The 22,852-nt window shown below is 34.8% G+C and overlaps 3 protein-coding genes across 3 annotated transcripts; all 3 read right to left on the bottom strand.

Annotated features, from left to right (window-relative positions):
• Positions 1–1,470: 1,470 nt before the first annotated feature.
• Positions 1,471–5,570, bottom strand: LOC104879468 (putative disease resistance RPP13-like protein 2). The gene is made up of 3 exons (XM_010652309.3): positions 5,329–5,570; positions 1,824–5,051; positions 1,471–1,693 (listed from the first exon to the last, which is right to left on the bottom strand). The coding sequence occupies exons 1-3, from the start codon at positions 5,376–5,378 to the stop codon at positions 1,687–1,689; spliced, it is 3,285 nt and encodes a 1,094-aa protein (XP_010650611.3). The 5' UTR covers positions 5,379–5,570; the 3' UTR covers positions 1,471–1,686.
• A 5,863-nt stretch (positions 5,571–11,433) lies between these two features.
• LOC104879467 (putative disease resistance protein At1g59780) lies at positions 11,434–15,135 on the bottom strand. The gene is made up of 2 exons (XM_059737169.1): positions 11,915–15,135; positions 11,434–11,792 (listed from the first exon to the last, which is right to left on the bottom strand). Exons 1-2 carry the CDS (start codon positions 13,354–13,356, stop codon positions 11,786–11,788), a joined length of 1,449 nt encoding a protein of 482 aa, XP_059593152.1. The 5' UTR covers positions 13,357–15,135; the 3' UTR covers positions 11,434–11,785.
• Positions 13,690–14,834, bottom strand: LOC109122620 (disease resistance protein RGA2-like). The gene is made up of 2 exons (XM_019219894.1): positions 13,774–14,834; positions 13,690–13,708 (listed from the first exon to the last, which is right to left on the bottom strand). Exons 1-2 carry the CDS (start codon positions 14,832–14,834, stop codon positions 13,690–13,692), a joined length of 1,080 nt encoding a protein of 359 aa, XP_019075439.1.
• Positions 15,136–22,852: the final 7,717 nt, after the last annotated feature.

The raw sequence follows: 22,852 nt of genomic DNA, 5'->3' as shown, positions 1-22,852 counted from the left end.
ACTTGTCTTTTCAAAGTATAAGTTCAATGTAAAAACAAAATGACTAATAAAATGTATATTTTTATGTTTTCTTTTTTTGATTTTTTTTTATTAAAAAAAAACCTTTTTTAAAATAATATTTGAAAAAATTCTCATAAGTTGTCATGGGCTTGTAAAATCTTGAAATGTTCACTTATAACAAAAGGAGCCATCAGAAGCCATACATGGGTGAGCAGCTCTCCCCCTCGTCTCAACTGCTTGGCAAGTTGGCATGGAGATTCCATCGACACTGACTTGCAGCATAACACAGCATCTCCACCCACACATCACATATCATATGCCCTTTCTGTTCTGGACTCCATTTCTCATATGTCCCCAGGAGTTGTAGGGACTTAGCAAGCCTACAGGCATCGAATAGCACATGCTTGCTTTTGTCTCCTTTCACTTGCAGAGTTAGAACTTCAGTACTGATGGGTACGTAACCTTTGGCAAGCCTTCTTCCTTCTATGCCCTTGTTGTGCTTAAAAAACTGTATGGCCTTGGCGAATCTGTCCTGAAATCAGATCTGTCCTGTACCAGCAGGAAGCATGAAAGGGCACATGACCAGAAGATACAACATATTGTCTGGCAGCAACTTCCTGGCTTTACATTCAACTGGGTTTGGATTCTGTAAATTGCCCTGTTTCAAATACCCAAACCACAAGCTAAATGTATTAATTGGGTGAAAGCTCTGCTGTTCATTTCCAGAACCCACACTGACCACACCAAAAGAAGAAAAAGAAAAAGCAGATGGACTGTAACAGGTTCAAATTAAGGAAGCAGCACAGAGATAGATATCTTATGTCAGGAAGCATTGGATGGAGGTTGTTAGAGAAACTCTCTGTTCTTCTCCTTCAATAACCAGCAACTTTGGTTTGGAGGTGGATGAATCCCATTTCAAATGGGTGTTGTAACTATTGCTCCATTATTATATTGTACGATCCAATATCCAAATCTGTAGTGGTAGGCTCTTCTAAATTGAAAAAAAGGAAAGGGTGTAAGCTTTGAGATTGTATTTGGACTAAATGGACTAACTATTGGAATGGGCAGAGCATGTAAGAGGCCATGCAAGCCATGGTGGGCTCGGATCTGAGCTTGTGAGCAACAGAGTATTACTTTGATATATTAATATAACGTATTTGAAGACTTTGAACCTAATACACTTACAAAATAAGCTACAGAAAGGTGGAGGATTAATCTTACTCTCCTTCATCCATCTGGGCAAGAAGAGAATAGTTATTTTCTCCCTATGTGCATTCCAGCAGACTGGTTAAATTCTATCCAACAAACATCAACTGAAAGAAAAAAAAAACTCTATTCAATCCAAATACAATCACAAAGCAAAATTCTATAACATTCACACCCACAACACCATTGTGTTCATGATGCCCTGATTCTACAGTTCACAAACACTAGTTATAGAATCTACTAACAAGTACAATACAATATGCATTTAAGGTTTGAAAGACAAGAACATAGCATCAATGGTAGAACAGAATAATGAGCAGAAGGGGTGGAAACCCAATTCAAAAAAATGAGCTCTATAAATTGTTGCAGCTGAGAACTGCCCTCATGAGTATTTGAATATCTGCTCCAACAGCAAAAACATTGAAATGGAAAGCAAAGCCCAACACGAAGAAGTAGACCAGAACCTTCTCGCTTACCTTCTCACACCCTAATCAAACAAAAAAAAAAAGAAAGAAAGAAAACACAATGGCATATCAGGTTGTTTGTTAAACAAAACAATCATCTCATGTTAAAGTAGGTTATAAACCAAATTTCAAGAGATGAAGTAGTCAACTTACTGGGCAGATATAATTTCAATTTTCAAGAGAGTTCTATGCAGCAATTCTGCAGGAAGAATTTTCAGGCTTCTGCAGAACCTAATCTCCAAATCTCGAAGAGCTTGTAGTGCTCCTTTCTCTACATTCCATTCCTCCAGTTGCTCTAACTTCCATAGTTTAAGAACTCGAAGCTGAGGAAAGCCTCCTAAAGAGCAAAGCATGTTCTTCCCTAAATAAGATTTGGCAAGCAATTTAAGACTTCTAAGGTTGGGAAGCTTATCCAGTGACTGCATTGGATCTTCTACAAGTCCTGACCCTGATAAGGTGAGGTCGATGAGGCTGTATGGGAATTGGGACATAATGGATGGATTCTTTAACCGTCCGAGCAAGTAAATGTAAGAAAGATTCACAAGGCTTACTAAAGGCTTCAACTCTAGATCCCATGGCTGATTGCTTTCATCAATAGATTTGAGCCTTAAAGACCGGAGTTGGTTCAGTTTTAGAACCCAGTCAACTACTGCCTGCAGTTGCAATGTTATTGCCTCTTGTTTAGATGATACTGTCAATCCCAATTTCCTAATATCGAGTAACCTGTCTAGGCCATCTCTTACGGGAGTCTTCTCATCTACAAGAAGCCCACACAATGTTTGGAGGATTGTAGGAAAATTTGTATCATGTCGAAGCATAAGTTTACTTCGACAACTCTCACTCAAGTGTAAGTGTCGCAATTGTTGTAGCTTCCAGATTGAACAAGGAAGAGTGTTGATGCAAGTATGCTTCATGTCCAGTGTTTGAACATTCTGCAACTTGCTTATAGATGATGGAAGTATCTTGAGGAATGTAGATCTTAAGCCAAGGTACCTTAGTCGAGTTAGTTTGCCAATTGCCTCAGGTAACTTTGGTCTGAATACATTTTCGAGATCAAGCACGAGCAGTACTAGGAAGCAACCACTGGATATGCTTTGATGAAGAAAGTTTCCCACTTCTTCTCCTGGTTTGCTTTCTTTTCTAGTATCAAAGGACAGAAAAGAAAGTGCATCTTTGTAGTAAGGTGTCAAAGAAGTACTAGAAGTTGTGTTGTGATTACCATGAATATGATCAAAGCTAATATCTTCTTTATCAAGATGATCAACCAGACGACGGATCTTATTGGTGCCTAGGGACAACTCAGATCTTGTGTTAGTATGAACTCCAAGAAATGTGGCTTGTTGAGCTTTGGATGACCAATATTGTCTTAGGGCATCCGGCAGTCGCACCATTTTAACATTCCCATTAAGCTTCTTCTTTGTCACTTGAACCATTCCCTGGGCTATCAACAAATTCAAACACCTTTCTGCAACATCTTCTGGAGTTTCATTCTCGCCCTCTGGCTGTACCAAGTCCTCTGCAACCCACAATGTTATCAATCTTCTTGCCGGAATATCAAAATCTTGAGGAAATAGAGTGAAATAAAATAGACATCTCCTCATGTACATGGACAAATCCTTATGGATCTTGTAGAGGGTACTGGGCCAAAGTTGCTGTTGGTCATGATGAAATTGTTGAAGTGCAGTGGACCACTCCTCAAGGGTTGCATCCTTGTGTGAGAGTGCTTCTGCCAATTTTACAATCAGCAGTGGCAGCCCCCCACATCTTTTTGCAATTTCGTCTTTCAGCTTTAGCAATTCTGGGGGTATGCTAAATTTCAAGGCATGGGTAAACAATGCCCAACTCTCCTCATCTGTCCGTAACCGCAGTGGGTGAGGATCACTCTTCATTTTGAGATTTGGAGGTAGGATTGTTTCGCAAGTAGTCAAAATCATTCTACTGCCATTTAATGTATCTGGAAGCACTTCTAGCATGTCGTACAAGAGATGCGAATCATCTAGAACTGTGAGAGACCTGTTATTAATCAAGAAAGCTTTCAGCCGTTGCATCTCGTCATCATAACTCCACACATCTCCCAATTGACTTAGATCGGACTCCATCAATTCTTCCTTGTTACGAAGCTGAACTCGACAGCCATCTGACTTCCTAAGAGCAATGGGGAAATGATCCACAACAGCTTTATGGTTGAAGATCAAATTTGCTAGGGTTGTCTTTCCAATGCCTTGCATACCCATAATTGGAATCACTGTGAAACTCTCATCATCTGTAAGCAACCGTGCTATCATTGCATGAACATCATCACCAAAGCTGGCGAGATCAGGTTCTTGCGTTGTTGGCTGTCGTGGGATTCGGGCGGTAGAACCCAAGGTAGACTTTGGGTTCCTACTTTGACCTTGTGGGTTGACTGCTGTTGGCCGGTGGATAGAGAGGTTTTGGATCTTGGCATATATTTTGTCCATCTCCACAGCAAGCTTATCCTGAGATTTGAATTTGCCAAAAGCCGAAAGAAATCCCTTGGAAGGTCCCATCCAACTTCTTTTTGTGAGCTGTTCTGTTCTGTTGATGAAGTCCTCAATGGCTATCACAGCAGACAGGCAAACATGGGACAGCTCCTCCATCCAAACCATTCCACCATCATGTAATTCTACTGATTCTAAGCCTTTGAGAAAACCATTCAGAGACCTGAGTTTGTCTAGTACCCGCATGGCCTTCTTCTTGGTATAGGGATGAATTGCCTCCTGAGTTAGCAGAGCTGATACCTTCTCTTCCACTGGGGAAACAGCCGTGTTTGCCACACTCTGACCATGTATCAAGAAGATGTCTGACCAGACTATTTCTTCAATACTGTGGTTAAAAGGCCAGGCACTTTGTGCTTCCATATAATATGGGAGATGAGGAAGAGCGGGGATCTTAGACATGATCAATTCCAGCTTCATGTGAATTCTTATTAACAAAAGCCACCTCTTCCAGTTTCCTATTCTTCTTTGCTTTGCGGCTGATCTTAGTATAAGGTCATCAATCACATCTTCAAAGTCATAGGCAACATCCATTAATTGTTCTGGGACATAACTATATGTTAGCCGAGCGTGCATCAACTCTCTTTGGATCCATTGGACCTCTTCTTCAACTCCAGCGAAAACTGCTGGTTCTTGAATCCTCACAACACTTGGTTTCTCTATGACCCTCGACAAGACTATCTTCACCAAATCTCGTGAGTCATCTACCTCCGCCCGATCTATAGTGTCCCAGTCTGGTGTGTCGTTCATCTTCATCGTAGAGTTTCTATGCCGCATCTCCTTAGCTTCTTCATTTCTACCCTCTGCCATCATCCTCCACGCCTCCTCCCTTTGCTTCCTTGTGGAGTATGCAGCCAACATTTTCCTGCGGGGAAAGGAACAGAAAGGCATTCACACAAATCTTAATTAAAACATATCTTAATAATTATCTAGACGTGTGGATTTTTCTTTTCAATGCGAACAAGAACATATAAACTAAACCAAGGGAAAAAACAAAGAAGAAAAATCTCGGGCAAAATGTCAATATAATGCTGGAGGATGATGAATAAAACTAAACAACTACCGAAATGATTATTAACGCATAAATATTTAATAAAAGGGGAGATGATATTGCAGACTTGTTAAAATTTCATTGTTCTTACAGGAAGCTGTAGGCGACCATGCCCCCGACGAAACCCAATAGCCATTTCATACTGCCAAGATGAAGCCGGCCGCGAACAGCAAAGGACTGAGTGGAGGCTGCCTTAGTAACAAACTCACAATTGCAAGGAAATCTGGGAACTAACAAGTAAAACTAAGTCTTTCCCTGATCATTTTGTCCTTCCTTTTCACTTTAAATACTCATTTTTATTTTTAATTTCAAACCCAATTCATACTCACCACCTTCATCTTCTCTTTCTAAGAACATTCCCCCCTTGACTTCTTTTCTCCTTTCCTCTCTCTATATATGTATTTTCCTCTTAAAGCCAACTTACCGTGATCACCACATATTGACCACCCAATACCATCAGTTTCTTTTTCTTTTTCTTTTTGTCTATGAGAGACAGTGGACTGCTTCCACCATTTTTCTAAGAGGAACACAGGTAGGCTAGTTCTTTTTGAAAGACTTGTAACACAAGGGAGTCAACTTAAATAAACAAATGTCTCCAATGTCGAAAGGTTTTGTTTCCACATGAGAGAGATAAGGTGGGAAATGGGTAGTGAGTTTCTTGGACATTAAAGAAGCTGGTGCAATATATGTAATCCTCTGTATAAAACTCAACACACCTTGTTGAAGAGGTAAACATTAGATACACGAGTTATGTACAATTATATGGAGCAGTTTTTTTTTTTCTTTTTTTTAAATATATTCCAATTGAAGTTGAAATATTTTTCTATATTTGAATCTCATACTAAAAATATCAGTTTATTTAAAATTGTTAATTTATTAAGTGAATTGATTTAAAATTGTTAATTTATTAGGTGAATTGATGATGTATATAAAGGTATAAGTTAAATTTATGAGTCCTCCTAAGGTTTGATGGTTACTAATTTTTGTTTATTAACAATTAGTTAACATTGACAAGCAATAGATCCTTGATCCTTGCATTGTGTGATTTTTCATGGGTTGACCAGAGGAGAATTGTAGACTTCTAATTTTGTTTTTGTGAATTTACATTTTTTTTATTATTACCATTATTATTTTATTTTTATTTTTGGTTTTCCTTTTTCTTATTTTTATTTTCATCCTTTGATCATTTTACTTTATTTAATGCTCTTATATTTTATTTATTGCATATTTTGATTCCATTTAAATATAACCATAATAAAATTAAGAAGGTGAAGTACAATAAAAAAAAGGGAACATACAATGGCTCGGTTGATGAAATGATTTAAAAACAATTTTTTGTTGTTAAAAATTTATGAGTCGTTTGGCAGTTGTTCCTTAAAAGTAATTTTTAAAAATAAAGTGAAATAAAGAACAATTTGAGAGATTAAGTAAAAGTCATTTTTACCTGTTTGTTTTAAAGAAAAATATGAGAAATGAAAAATAGCATGAAAAGAAATCACAAAAACAAATAAATTATGACACTTTATTTTATATTTATTCTCTCTCCATCATCAAATATAAAAAATTTTCAAAGATGATTTATTTTCTTAAATATACGTAGTTGTGAACTTCTTTTAACTTGGATCTTTAAATTATTTTGATTAAACAAATAAATTTCAAATCTAGTGATATTTGATACATAACATTTATTAAACTAAAAACTAAACTAAAAAACTAATTCAGTTAGTACTAGAAAGTTATGGATTTTAAAGGTGAGCCTAATTAATATTAGAAATTTATTCCCAATGATTTTGTTAGTTTCTTCTTTTATGTATAACGATATTTTTGTAAATTTCTCTTTTAACTAAGGCAAAAAAACTCCAAATAAAAAAGTTTTAATGTGTTTGATTCATTAACGAGTTTAAATTAAATAAAATTTAATGTATTGAATTTATTAATGAGTTGACTAATTTTGAAAAATAAATTGGAACTCAGATATATATCCAATCACTATCAAATATAATATATCAAAACTAATACATAATGAGTTATGACTTTATTATTTATCGTATATAAACAATTATATTTTTTAAAATTTTCTCACTAAATAAATAGATTCTAAATCAATTGAGATTCAATGCTTTAAATTATTTAATGAATCTTTTAGTTCTTAAAAATAATTTAATTAAAAATTGATATGAATAATTGCATATTAAATAAAAAATAGTTTTAAATACTCTCTTTATAATTAAGTATTAAAGGTGTATATGTAACTAAAGAAATTGGTTTATTTATATATGAAAAAAATTAAATAATTTTTTGTTTTAAAATTTATTTTAAATAAAATATTATTAATCATAATTAATTTTAAATTATTATAATTATTTATTTTCAAAAAAAAAATTCAATTTATCCATATTTTTATAATATATGCTAAACTAATATCATTTATATGAACAATATAATATGTGATTTTATTAAAATATTTGTATTTAAATTTTACTAAAAATATTTATTTTAAATGTAATTTATAATTTTGAATTAAATTTAATTAATATTATATAAATTAAATTTACAAATATTTTTACAAAATTAAAATAGGAAAAGTATTTGTAACATCAACTTAGTTTTTATTTTTATGAAAAGTAGTTTTAAAAAAATTGACTTGCCAATCACCTTTGGTTGTAGGAATTATTAAAAGAAAAACTGATTTTTTTTAACCCTGGAAAAGACTATCTTCATCCAAGACTGTAGTTCTCCATTATGACCTTCATCTTCAACTTAGAGTTTGCATGCTGCATCTTCTTCATTATTACCTTTATTTTCTCTTTCTAAGAACAATCCCTCTTGACCTCCTTTCCTCTCTATGTATATATATATTTTTCTCTGAAAGCCAACTTACAGCAACCACCACGTATTGACCGCCTAATACCACCAGTTCCTTTTTCTTTTTCTTTTTCTCTATCAAAGACGATGAACTACTTCTATCCTTTTTCTAGGAGGAATACTGGTAGACTCTTTTTGAAAGACTTGTAACACAAGGAGTCAACATAAACAAACAGATGCCTCTGGAAAGGAAAGGTTTTGTTTTCGCATGACAAAGGTAAGGTGCATGGGAAATGGGCAATGGTTTTGTAGTGACGCCTCTGGTAGAGTTTCATGGACTCTTCAATGGATCGAAAGCAAATTGCGTATTGAGGTTCATAGGCTTTATGAATTTATACTGAAATTAATGGACCTGACCTATGATGATTACCTTATACTCAAATCAGCAGCACATGAGACAGAAGAAGTTTGGGAGATCCGCTTTGTTCAATCATGATTTTTCGGATCAAATTGAATTCAATAAAGCAAAAATAAGGTTAAGATCCTTGCTCTTTCTCTTTGCATTTTAAAAGTTGCCACTTGTATTGTGGACATTGAAGACGTAGATCGGTCATACTGGAGCTGGATACAATATCAGAACACGGGCAATACACTTGCTAGTCCATGATTCAATTTATCCCAAAATGAAGAAGGCCTGACATACATGAGACAAATTCAGGTTCATAAACATTTTCAATTAAGGAGTCAGAAGAGAAGAATTAGATGATAAAGGACTGATTTGAATGGAAGAACTTTGCAGTGTTTTAGTATCAGCTTTGGATGTTATGTGGTTATTTCATGTGAGCGACTTAAAAAGTAATTGGTGGAGACATTTTAAAAAGTTATTTTGGTTTTTGACAACTTGAAATTTCAGCATAAGCTTCACTTGGTGATGGACTAAATAAACACTAAGATCTTGGAAATATCAACAGAGGTCAGCATCAAACCTAGAAATAGCCTAAATAGATAGCTAAGTGTTTTCATTATCAGGTTTCCCAAAAGCTAATTCAAGACCATGATTCTATGTTTGGTTTTGATGAGGATGTACAGGGAGGGTATTGGTAACATGACTCTATACTTTGACAACCTCCTTCAACGCTTCCAACATGGATAATGCACTAATATTGGCAATTGCAAACTAATCCACAGTGATATTAATTTTTGGCATCCTCCAATATCCCAGAATGCATGCTTCCTCGGCTTCATCATGTTCAGAAGTATTGCTGTTATATTTGTTAATCTTACAGTTCAATGATTTTTTCAAATTTAAAGTAACCTTTAATATTAAGTAATTAATGGTGGCAGGCATATCACACAATTCATTTTTTTTCGAAAACACATTCTATATGTCGTGCTAAGCATACCACAAATTTTACATTTCAGTATAGTTTCTTGGCTAACAACACTCCAAATGAGTATACTCCAAATACGCATTGGAGTGAGATTTCTTTACAAACAGGTGTAGGAGTTCACAAAAATGTAAACCAACGCAAGCTCAACCTTAATCACTGTAAAAGCCTCCTCTGAAAGATTTTTTCGATAGGCAGGTATTGCAGTTGAAAGTGTTGAACAAATGGAATAGGCTGCAGGAGATCTTGAAATGATCATTTTGTTTGGATGAATAGAATCAAATGATGTCTGGGTCACCAAGGGCAAGACACTTGTTGCAGCCCAATCAATAAGGGAGCTAAATGATGACTCTGACCTATCTTGTCCATATACATTTTCTCTCCTTGCTCAACAAGATGATGACAACTTTAGGCTGAGTAAAATCATATCACAGGGTTCCCAGATTTTCTCAAGCTTTTTGGGAAGATCTCCATTTATCTCCTAAAATACCAAACATCTTTATCATTATAAACAACAGAGACGAATTGGTAAGTTGATCTGTAGGTAGCATTTTCTCTGTGAACGTATATATTTAGGAAAGCATAGAAATTTTTATCAATTAGTTCATGTGCGTAATGTGAAAATCCAAGTAGGATATCAAACACAATTCCAAATGCTATAGCAATAATCCTTGAATTAATGAATAAAAACCTGTAAGACACAGATGGTGGAAATGGGCGTCAGATCTAATAAAAGATGAAAAGAAGATAAGATGAAAAGATTGGACATTCATTTCTATCAAAATCAGCGAAGGCAAACATAAGTGAGCAGCTCTTCACCTTATCTGAGCTACTTGGTATCTTGATCTGGTCAACCCTGTCTTACAGAATAAGATAGCTTCTCCACAAACACGACTCATCATCTCCCATTTCTGCGCATACTCCCAATGATCCTCTGTCTCTAGCCATCCTGCAGGCATAAAAAATCCCTGATTAGTTCTATTTCCTTTCACTTACAATGTTACGCAGCTTGGTTTCTAACTGTTATGTACTTCCTCTCTTGAAGAAACTCCCAAGGCATATTCTGAAAAAAGAATGAAGGACAGCTGCAATTTGTGCTTGAAAGTGCTGGAAAAGAAGTAAGCCTCATGCGGAATGGCTGCAGTGCAAGAAAGGCTGTTTCCTGCAGCTATATCGGAATTACCTATTGCAGTTACCGGTTATATCACTGTTCCCCAGTGAAATCTTCAAGCTCAATGCTTATCCAGAAATTTAGGCCTTAAATTTTGCTGGCATTCTGGAAACGGTATTTTAATTGCCCTGTCTTCGAACACCCAAACCACAAGCTAATTTATGGTTCCAAACCCAAATGTCTCACTTGGGTGAAAGCTCTGCTGTTCATTTCAAGAATCCACACTGACCGCCCCAAAAGAAGAAGAGGAAACAGATGGAATGTAAGAGGTTGAAGTTGAGGAAGCAGGACAGAGATAGATATCTCATGTCAGTAAGCACTGGATGGGGGTTGTTGGTGAAACTCTCTGTTCTTCTCCTTCAATAACCAGCAGCTTGGGTTGGAGTTGAAGAGCTTTAGGTGGATGAATCCCTTTTCAAATGGGTGCTATAACAATTGCTCCATAGTTATATGGCATGATCTAACTCCCAAATCTTCTTAATTTAAAAGGAAAAAAAAAGGTGTAAGCCAGTGGATTGGGCAGAGCATGTAAGCAGCCATGCAGGTGATGGTAGGTTCTGATTTGAGTTTGTTAGCAGCAGGATGCATTAATTTGATATATAAATATAACTTATTTCAAGACTTTGAACACAATACACTTTCAAAAATAAGCTACAAATAGGAATATTCTAAACTCTTTAACATATCAGTATTATGATTTCTAAAGAAGATGGAGGATTAATCGCACTCTCCTTCACCCATCTGGGCAAGAAAAGAATAGTGATACATGTTATTTTCTCGGTATATGCATTCTAGCAGACTAGTTAAATTCTATCCAATAAACATCTTCAACTGAAAGAGGAAATTACTCTATTCAATCCAAATACAATCACAAAGCAAATTCTATAACATTCAAATCCACAACATCATTGTGTTTATGATACCCTGATTCTACAGTTCACACACACAAGTTACAGAATCTACTAACAAGTACACTACAGTATACGTTTAAGGTTTGAAAGACAAGGTGGAACAGAATAATGAGCAGAAGGGGTGGAAACCCATTTTGAAATGAGCTCTATAAATTGTTGCAACTGAGAACTGCCCTCATGAGTATTTGAATATCTGCTCCAATAGCAAAAACATTGAAATGGAAAGCAAAGCCCAACACGAAGAAGTAGACCAGAACCTTCTTGCATAGCTTCTCACGTCCTAATCAAACAAAACAAAAAAGGAAAAACACAATGGTGTATCAGGTTGTTGGTTACATTAGGAAATCATCTCATGTTAAGCAGGTCATAAACCAATTTTCAAGAGTCTAGTAGTGAAATTACTGGGCAGGTATAACTTCAATTTTCCACAGAGTTCTATGTAGCAATTCTGCAGGAAGAATTTTTAGACTTCTGCAGAACCTAATCTCCAGATCTCGGAGAGCTTGTAATGCTCCTTTCTCTACATTCCATTCCTCCAGTTGCTCTAACTTCCATAGTTTAAGAACTCGAAGCTGAGGAAAGCCTCCAAAAGAGCAAAGCATGTTCTTCCCTAAATAAGATTTGGCGAGCAATTTAAGACTTCTAAGGTTGGGAAGCCTACCCAATGACTGCATTGGATCTTCTACAAGTCCTGAAGCTGATAAGGTGAGGTCGATGAGGCTGTATGGGAATTGGGAAATAATAGATGGATTCCTTAACCGTCCAAGCAAGTAAATGTAAGAAAGATTCACAAGGCTTACTAAAGGCTTCAATTCTAGATCCCAAGGCTGATTGTTTTCATCAATAGATTTGAGCCTTAAAGACCGGAGTTGTTTCTGTTTTAGAACCCAGTCAACTACTGCCTGCAGTTGCAATGACATTGCCTCTTGTTTAGATGACATTGTTAACCCCAATTTCCTAATATTGAGTAACCTGTCTAGGCCATCTCTTACCGGGGTCTCCTCATCAACAAATAGCCCACACAATGTCTGGAGGATTGTAGGAAAATTGGTACCCTGTCCAAGCATAAGTTTACTTCGGTAGCTCTCACTCAAGTATAAGTGCCGCAATTGTTGTAGCTTCCAGATTGAATCAGGCAGAGTGTTGATGCTAGTATGCTTCATGTCCAGTGTTTGAACATTCTGCAACTTGCTTATAGATGATGGGAGTATCTCGAGAAATGTAGATCTTAAGCCAAAGTACCTTAGTCGAGTGAGTTTGCCAATTGCCTCAGGTAACTTCGGTCTGAATACATTTTCAAGATCAAGCACGAGCAGTACTAGGAAGCAACCACTGGATATGCTTTGACGAAGAAAGTTTCCCACGTCTTCTCCTGGTTGGCTTTCTTTTCGAGTATCAAAGGATATAAAAGAAAGCACATCTTCATAGTAAGGTGCCAAAGAAGTAGTTGTGTTGTAATCACTATGAATATGATCAAAGCTTACATCTTCTTTGTCAAGATGATCAACAAGACGACGGATCCTGCTGGTGCCTAGGGACAACTCAGATCTTGTGTCAGTATGAATTCCAAGAAATGTGGCTTGTTGAGCTTTGGATAACCAATATTGTCTGAGGGCATCCGGCAATCGCACCATTTTAACATTCCCATTAAGCTTCTTCTTTGTCACTTGAACCATTCCCTGGGCTATCAACATATTCAGACACCTCTCTGCAACGTCTTCTGGAGTTTCATTCTCGCCCTCTGGCTGGACCAAATCCTCTGCAACCCACAGTGCCATCAATCTTCTTGCTGGAATATCAAAATCCTTGGGAAATAAAGTGAAATAAAATAGACATCTCCTCATGTACAAGGACAAATCCTTATGGATCTTATAGAGGGTGTTGGACCAAAGTTGCTGTTGGTCATGATGAAACTGTTGAAGTACTGTGGACCACTCCTCAATGGTTGATCCTTGTGTGAGAGTGCTTCTGCCAATTTTACAATCAGCAGTGGCAGACCCCCACACCTTCTTACGATTTTGTCTTTCAGCTTTAGCAATTCCGGGGGTATGCTCTTTTTCAAAGCATGGGTAAACAATGCCCAACTCTCCTCATCTCCTCGTAATCGCAGTAGGTGAGGATCACTCATCGTTCGGAAATTTGGTGGTAAACTGATTTTGTGAGTAGTCAAAATCATTCTACTTCCGTTTGATGATTCTGCAAGTATTCTTAACACATGGTCTAAGAATAGGATATGAGTATCATCCAGAACTATAAGAGACCTTTTATCAATTAAGAAAGCTTTCAGCCGTTGTAACTCAACATGATAATTCCACACATCTCCTAGTTGAGTTAGGTTGGAGTCCATCAATTTCTCCTTGTCACGTAGGTGAAATTCATAGCCATCAGACGTCCAAACACCAAAAGGAAAATGGTTTAGAACATCTTTATTGTTAAAGATCAACTTTGCAAGGGTCGTCTTTCCAATGCCTTCCATACCCATAATTGGAATCACTCTGAAACTCTTGTCATCTGTAAGCAACCGTTTTACCATTGCATGTACATCATCAGTGAAGCTGGCGAGATTAGGTTCTTGCATCGTTGGCTGTGGTGAGATTCGCACGGTGGACTCTGTGTCTCGACTTTGACTTTGTCTACTGAATTCTGTTGGTCTGTGCATAGAGAGGTTCTGGATCTTAGCATATATTTTGTCCATCTCCATAGCAAGCTTATCCTCAGATTTCAATTTGCCAAAAGCAAAAAGAAATCCCCTGGAAGGTCTCATCCAACTTCTTTTTGTGAACTCTTCTTTTTTATTGATGAAGTCCTCAATGGCAGTCACAGCAGACAGGGCAACATGGGACAACTCCTCCATCCAAACCATTCCGCAAGCGTCTAATTCCACTGATTGTAAGCCTGCCAGAAAATCATTCAGAGACCTGAATTTGTCTAGCACCCGCATGACTTTCTTCTTAGTATGGGGATGAATTACCTCCTGAGCTAGCAGAGCTGATACCTTCTGTTCCACTGGGGAAACAATTGTGTTTGCCACACTCCGATGGTGTATCAAGAAGATGTCTGACCAGACCCTTTCTTCAAAGTAGTTATCATGGTTGGCACCTCTTGATATCATGATCGGGAGACGAGGTAGAGCAGGGATCTTAGACTTTACCAATTCCAGCTTCTTATGAATTCTGATTATCAAAAGGCAACTCTCCCAATTTCCTATTCTGCTTTGCTTTCCGGCTGACCTGAGTATAAGGTCATCAATCACATCTTCCAAATCATAGGCAACGTCCATTAATTCCTCAGGGGAATATTCAGGTTTAACCCGAACACGCATCAACTTCCTTTGATCCACTGGACATCTTCGTCAACTCCAACCAAAACTGCAGGTTCTTGAATCCGCACAACATAGAGTTTCTCTATGACCCTCGACAAGACGATCTTCGCCAAATCTCGTGTGTCGTGTACCTCCGCCCAACTTATTGTGTCGTTCATCTTCAACGGCGAGTTTCTATGCCGCATCTCCTTAGCTTCTTCATTTCTACCCTCTGCCATCATCCTCCACACCTCCTCCCTTTCCTTCCTTGTAAAGTATTCATGCAGCTTTTTTCTGCGGGGAAAGGAACAGAAACATATCTTAATAATTATCAAGAGATGTGGATTTTGCTTTTCAAAAGCATATAGAAACTAAACCAGTGGGGGAAGGAATGCAAAATATCCATTAAATTTTGCATTAAATTTCGGAAAGACTTGTAACACAAAGAGTCAACATAAACAAACAAATTAAATGTCTCCACAATGGTGGTGAGTTTCTTGGACAAAGTATAAAATTCAAAACACCTTGTTGCAATACATGTATAAAATTTATCAATTAAATTTTAAGATCAAATTTTGTATCTCTTGAAGAAAATATAGAAATAAGAGATTTGTGTTTCTTTATGAAGATATTGAAAGAAAGCAACCATGTGGTTTCAACTCTAATTTTTTTTTATATATACATATAAATATAAATTCAATAAGTAAAAGTTTGATGTCAAATAATATTTTAATATGCAACCATTAATAGTTTTTGTAAGTGTATAAAGAACGTGAAAGAATGTATAAAAAATATGAAAATAAAAATTAAGACTGTGATGAGATGATTTACAAAGAATATAAGTCAAAATATGAAGAATGTGAGAGATGATTGAATCTTATAATAAAAGGTGTGAAAAAAGTAAGAAGAGATACAAAGAATATAAAAATAGGTATATGAAATGTGAGAGGGAGTATAAAGAATATAAGAATGAGTATAAATAAAATGTGACAATAAATAGAAAAAATGTGAGAGATCATATATGAAAAGTGATATGAAAAATATGAGTATGATATAAAGAATATTAGAAAGGATATCAAGACGAGTAATATATTTCACATTGATCCAGGAATGACTTATATGATTCATAACTCGGGTCATGTCCACAAATTACTTAACAAGCCAAATAAAAGACATATACTTATTTATCTTAATTGATTTTTATGCAATATATTTGTAATTCAATCTTTTTTTTTTTTTACATCAATTATATATTAGTGCATTAAACTTTTCTTAGAAACATTATTCACAAGAACACTTTGAAAATAATAATATTATTTTTTGTTTTTAAAAATATAAAATAGGAAGTATATCCACACGAACACTTAGCTTTTTATTAGTCATTTTTTTTATATTTTATCCAATGACTATTTACTTTTTGATTGTGCAGGGCCATGTTGATCATAAACAAGAGGAAAGTGATGAAAATCATTTTGGAATGTCCGATAAACTAATGGGAAATTTTGCTTAACCTCACCTCACACAAATTACGTTTCTCATCCTCTTGCACAATCGAAGAAAATTTTATAGTTAGAAACTAGGGAATGATTATGCGCAAATTAGATTGCAACACCATTATAACATCTCATAGTAGAGAATTCATTACAATAGAATTTATTTCTATTTTCAAATTCTTGTAATTAGTTGTAACTTCCTATTTTTTGTAATTCCCTAATTCTAATTCTAGGATTGTTTCATATTTTTGTGTTTTGGGTAGATTGTTTTCTATTTTTGTGTTTTAGGTTTGTGTATTTATATTCATTCTTACTCAATGAAAAAGTCAAACCATTGTTTCTCAATAATTCTCTCTCTACTTCAACATGGTATCTGAGCCTAATCTTCTTGGGTGTATTTTCTTACTTTTTTTTCCCTTCTCCTCAATGGCTTCCAGTGCATCCTTCTCTTCCATCAACGATCCTATCACCATCCAAAACTCCCAAGATCGTCAACATCCCCTCCTTACAATCAATCTCTCCAATATCACCAAATTGTCATCCACCAATTCTCACACATGGAGCCTTCAAATCCAATCTCTTCTTGAAGGTTATGATCTTCATAACTTCATTGATGGTGCTTATACTCCACCACCACCCATCGTCACCATCACCGTCACTGGTGTTGCATCCCCAAATCCGACATCCACAACCTGGAAGCGTCAGGATCATCTCATCTTTAGCACTCTCCTTGGTGCTATCTCTGTTTCACTACAACCGCTTATTGCTCGCACCACCACTTTCCTTGATGCATGACAAACCTTAGCCAATACTTATGCCAAACCATCTCGTGGTCATATTAAACAATTGAAGGAACAATTATAGCGGTGTACCAAGGGCTTTCTAACTTATTGAACTTACACCTTTGCCACTGCTGCATATCTCATCAACCGTATGCCCACACCCACACTACATTTCTTATCTCATTTTGACAAACTCTTTGAGTCTTCACCCAACTACATTAAACTTCGGGTGTTTGGTTGCTTATATTATCCATGGTTTCGTCCTTATTCTTAACATAAACTTGACTTTTATTCCACTCCTTTTGTTTTTCTTGGTTACTCTTCAACACAAAGTGTTTATATTGTCTATCTTAGTCGTCATCCAATTTCCTCAGCAAATCAACTTGTTGACGCTCTTACTAAACCGCTTGCATGAAGCCACTTCCAAGAATTACAAGTCAAGATTAGCGTCTCCTCCGGAGCTCCATCTTGAGGGGGCATATTAGAGAATTCATTACAATAAAATTTCTTTCTGTTTTCAAATTCTTGTAATTAGTTGTAACTTCCTATTTTTTTTGTAATTCCTTAATTCTAATTCTAGGATTGTTCATATTTTTGTATTTTGGGTAGATTGTTTTCTATTTTTGTGTTTTAGGTTTGTGTATATATATTCATTCTTATTTAATGAAAAAGTCAAACCACTGTTTCTCAATAATTCTCTCTCTACTTCAACATTTCAAGAGAACAAATTATGTTTAAGTCACTAATTGCTTGTACTTGTGCAATTTATTAAAAAAATTAAACCATCAGGCAATGGTTTAATTATATATATAAAATATATTGAGCTTAAATTTAAAGCTTGGTAATATGTAACACTCAATACACCTTCTAAATAAATATACAAGAGTATTAAAGTGCAATAATATTCAAATTCATAACCTTTCCATAAACTAAGGAGATGTTTGTTTTTTAAATTTTTTGTTGAAAGTAACTCATTTGCAGATTTCAAATGATATATTTTTTAATTTTTTTTTATGATTTATTACTTATTTCTTAAATTTCTTTATTAAATGAAAAAAAAAAATATTTGGTCTTTTTGAATGCTAAAAGTGAATTACCATAACTAAAGTGAGTATTGGTCTTGTTTTTTTTTTTTTTTTTTTACTTCTTAATATTTATAGAATATATTAAAAAATAACAAATAATTTAATATTGTTAAGTATTAAGTATAGTTTAATCTTAAGTTCTATTTAGACTTAAGTAAAAAAAAACAAACAAACACTACCTTGAAAGAAAGAATTTATTTTTATTCACTATATTAAATCATGTACATAGTTACTAAATATATGAACTTGACCTACCATTGTAAGAAAAGAAAAATATTTTTCTACCCTAAAATAATAAGAAAGTCCATAGGAGAATCATAAAATGAAATAAACATATTATAATTTAGTTTCGACAAAAGACAATCTAGCTTATAAATACTAGTTTTACACTCTGCACCTGAGAATAACATATTTTAAAGCTAAATTTCAAAGAAAAATTTAAAATATGTAATTCTCAAGTGTGTGGATTAATATTTACACTCCCAAATTATTCCTTTTCCTTTTCCGTAATATTTGATGATAACATATGCCATGGTTTTCTCAGTCGTATCATCAGCTACCAGCCATTTGATCACAAAAATTAACATAATTTTTGCCTTTGTTTCTTCTATGGTATCCCAAGATTTTGTGAAACTCTCTAGGAAAAAAGATTTTGCTCTTCCTCTCTCTCTCTCTCTCTCAATATATATATATATTTGTTTCTCTATATATATATAGATATTTGTCTCTCTCTCTCAATATATATATATATATTTGTTTCTCTATATATATATAGATATTTGTTTCTGCAATAGAAGAACCAAGGACCAACAACATATAAGGGACGACCCCTCACCTTACCCTGCAGTCAAGCATCAAACTGTAAATTAAAGGCATAATCCATTGGGGTGGCAAGCAGTGAAGGCTCCTGAGTTTTGTCACAAAGCAACCATGTACAATCTGAGAACTTGCCTTTGCCCAGAGCAAGCATCCATTTTCTAGCCTATTTAATTATATCTGTTAAGTTTCTTGACATGTGAGATTAGAAAAGAAATTGACACAAAATTTAACCTCATCTGAGTAATTGGGGGCTATCTTTTGTCATTTAGGCCTTAACATATGCTGGCATTCTGTAAACTGTATATATAGTTTAAATGCCTTGTTTCATTCACGCATGCCACAAGCTAAATTTGTTGTTCCAAAACCAAATGGCTTCATTAGTGAGAAAGCTTTGGAATTTCCAGAATCCCCACTGAGTATACCAGAAGAAGAAGAAAGCGGACTAAGAAAGTTTGATAATGGTGAAGCAGAACCCGTATAAAAGACTTGTTATGGAGAGCATTGTACATAGGTGATAGGTAAACTTTCTATTCTGCTCCTTGGGGAATCAACAACTTTGGTTGGTGAAGTTGCTCAAGTAATCAACTTGCAATTCTTTCTTAGTTTTGTTTATGAAGATCATTCCCTTTGTTATTGTTAGGTCTTTTATAGAGGGCTTGTCGGTTTTTGTTTATTTTTCTTTGATTTGCTTTTGCTTCCTTCAGAAAGTTACAAGGGGCTAAAATACAGTTTTGGGCCAAAATAGCCCTATTATGGGAAATTTTTTTACTCATTTGTAGATTTCAAATGATATATATATATTTTAATTTTTTTAATGATTTATTACTTATTTCTTAAATTTCTTTATTAAATGAAAAAAATAAATATTTGGTTTTTTTGAATGCTAAAAGTGAATTACCATAACTAAAGTGAGTATTGGTCTCATTTTTTTTTTTTTTTTACTTCTTAATATTTAATAGAATATATTAAAAAATAACATATAATTTAATATTGTTAAGTATTAAGTATGGTTTAATCCTAAGTTCTAATTAGAATTAAGTAAAAAATCAAACAAATACTACCTTGAAAGAATGAATTTATTTTTATTCACTATATTAAATCATGTACATAGTTACTAAATATATGAACTTGACCTACCATTGTAAGAAAAGAAAAATATTTTTCTACCCTAAAATAATAAGAAAGTCCATAGGAGAATCATAAAATGAAATAAACATATCATAATTTAGTTTCGGCAAAAGACAATCTAGCTTATAAATACTAGTTTTACACTTTGCACCTGAGAATAACATATTTTAAAGCTAAATTTCAAAGAAAAATTTAAAATATGTAATTCTCAAGTGTGTGGATTAATATTTACACAATTATTCCTTTTCCTTTTCCATAATATTTGATGATAACATATGCCATGGTTTTCTCAGTCGTATCATCAGCTACCAGCCATTTGATCACAAAAATTAACATAATTTTTGCCTTTGTTTCTTCTATGGTATCCCAAGATTTTGTCAATCTCTCTAGGAAAGTAGCTACAAGCTTTGCATTTTGTTCTTCTACCCTCTCTCTCTCTCTCTCTCTCTCTACATATATATATATATATATATTTGTAGATAGATAGATAGATAGATAGATAGATAAGGGAAGCAATAGAAGAACCAAGGACCAACAACATATAAGGGACGACCCCTCACCTTACCCTGCAGTCAAGCAGCAAACTGTAAATTAAAGGAATAATCCATTGGGGTGGCAAGCAGTGAAGGCTCCTGAGTTTTGTCACAAAGCAGCCATTCACAATCTGAGAACTTGTCTTGGCCCAGAGCAAGCATCCATTTTCTAGCCTATTTAATTCTCTGTTAAGTTTCTTGAAATGTGAGATTAGAAAAGAAATTGACACACAAAATTTAACCTCATCTGAGTAATCGAGGGCTATATTTTGTCATTTAGGCCTTAATATATGCTCGCATTCTGTAAACTGTATATATAGTTTAAATGCCTTGTTTCATTCACCAGTGCCAAAAGCTAAATTTGTTGTTCCAAAACCAAAATGCTTCACAAGTGAGAAAGCTTTGGTGTTCATTTCCAGAATCCCCACTGAGTATACCCGAAGAAGAAGAAAACGGATTATGACAGTTTTATAATGGTGAAGCAGAACTGGTATAAAAGACTTGTTATGGAGAGCATTGTACATAGGGTGATAGGGAAACTTTCTATTCTGCTCCTTGGGGAATATTCAACAGCTTTGGTTGGTGAAGTTGCTCAAGTAATCAACTTCTTGCAATTTTTTCTTAGTTTTGTTTATGTGATTTTTATGAAGATCCTCCCTTTGTTAGGTCTTTTATAGAGGGCTTGTCAGTTTTTGTTTATTTTTCTTTCATTTGCTTTTGCTTCTTTCAGAAAGTTACAGGGGGCTAAAATGCAGTTTAGGGCCAAAATAGCCCTATTATGGGAAAAAAAATTAAGTTACTTAAAGGAATGATTAAGAGTGAAAGAGTTAGAAGAATTAGATGATAAAAGAATGATTTAAACAAGTGAACTTCTCAATGTTTATGTATCTGCTTTGGATGCCATTGAGTTATTCATGAATAAAAGGAAACAACTTAAAGGGAATTGGAAGAGAGACCTTTAGGAAAGTTATTTTGACTTTTGATAATTTTAAATGTCAGCCTAAGCTTGTCTCGGAGATTGACCAAATATATACTAAGATCCAGAAAGGCCCCACAGAAGGCCACCAACAAGCCTAGACATAGTCTAAATAGAGAACCTGTGTTTATTATTGTGGATTCCCAAAAGCTAATGCACGAAAATATGATTTGCCTTAGCTTTGGTAAAGATGTAGATGTAAGGTATTGTTAAAACATATCTAGATAAGATGAATTACACCATCATTTCTCTGGATGTAACTTTTGAACTCAATTTAGTCAAGACATAATAGAGCATAATATTTATTATGATGACAAAGGAGACGGATGCTGAATAGTGTTTTCTTGTTGGAACATTTGGCTGCAATAACTTATTTTTAAATTTTAGTATTGTTTGAGACTTTCTCTAGCCAAAGCTTATTTTGTGTGATTGCTTGAATATTTGATAACTTTTAACTACATTATTCTTAAAATGGATGATACAGTAATGTCAATGAGTGCAAATTACTCCAATATCTCATAGCCATCACGGCTTGTTATTAATTTTTGGCATCCTCTAGTGTCCCAGAATGGATAGTTTGTCACCTCCATATTCAGAAATATTGCGGTTATATTTGTTAATGTTATGGTTCAAATGATTTGTTTCGAATTTAATGTAACCTTCAATGTTAAGTACATGCTTGCAAGTTATGTCATATAATTCACACTTTCTTGCCAAACACATTCTATATGTCGTGTTAAGCATGTCACACATTTTATGTTTCACAGATGGTACTCTCCTCCAAATGATAAATTCGCCAATTAGGCATTGAAATGAGAGTTTTTCTTTTCACCAAATAGATGTGTGGATTAAATTGGGTTTTGAAAAAATTTACATAAATGCAAGGCAACCTCAATCACTCTGAAAGCCTCCTCCCAAGATTTATTCAGAATAAGTGATTTCTTGTTTTTTCAATAGTCTTAAAAGCTTACAATTAGATCTACAAATAAGCACTTGAAAGCATTGAAAAAGTAGAAATCATCATGCAAATGATACAATTATTGTTGTTTCTTGTATCACTGTCACCAATGGGCCCTTGCTAAAGGGAGACAAAGACCGAGTAGGCTATTTGACTGACCTAACCAGCAAAAAATTGTATACATTTATTTTCTTTGGTTCAGATTCAAAAGGCTTGAGAAGCTTTATAGTCTTCCTTATTGTCAGAGTAGAGGTCTTCCTTTGCT

This window comes from Vitis vinifera, chromosome 5 (assembly GCF_030704535.1).
Source record: "Vitis vinifera cultivar Pinot Noir 40024 chromosome 5, ASM3070453v1".
Taxonomy (NCBI): Eukaryota; Viridiplantae; Streptophyta; class Magnoliopsida; order Vitales; family Vitaceae; genus Vitis; species Vitis vinifera.
The sequence above is the reverse complement of the archived record's forward strand: the minus strand, read 5'-3'. Positions and strand labels throughout refer to the sequence as shown.

Bases quoted from the DNA above. Each gene is read 5' to 3' on its own strand.
- LOC104879468 (XM_010652309.3), bottom strand. From the start codon at position 5,378: ATGAAATGGCTATTGGGTTTCGTCGGGGGCATGGTCGCCTACAGCTTC. The intron at 5,052-5,328 runs GTAAGAACAATG...CTTTCCCCGCAG, and splicing joins ATGGTCGCCTACAGCTTCCT to GAAAATGTTGGCTGCATACT.
- LOC104879467 (XM_059737169.1), bottom strand. From the start codon at position 13,356: ATGAGGAGATGTCTATTTTATTTCACTTTATTTCCCAAGGATTTTGAT.
- LOC109122620 (XM_019219894.1), bottom strand. From the start codon at position 14,834: ATGCGTGTTCGGGTTAAACCTGAATATTCCCCTGAGGAATTAATGGAC.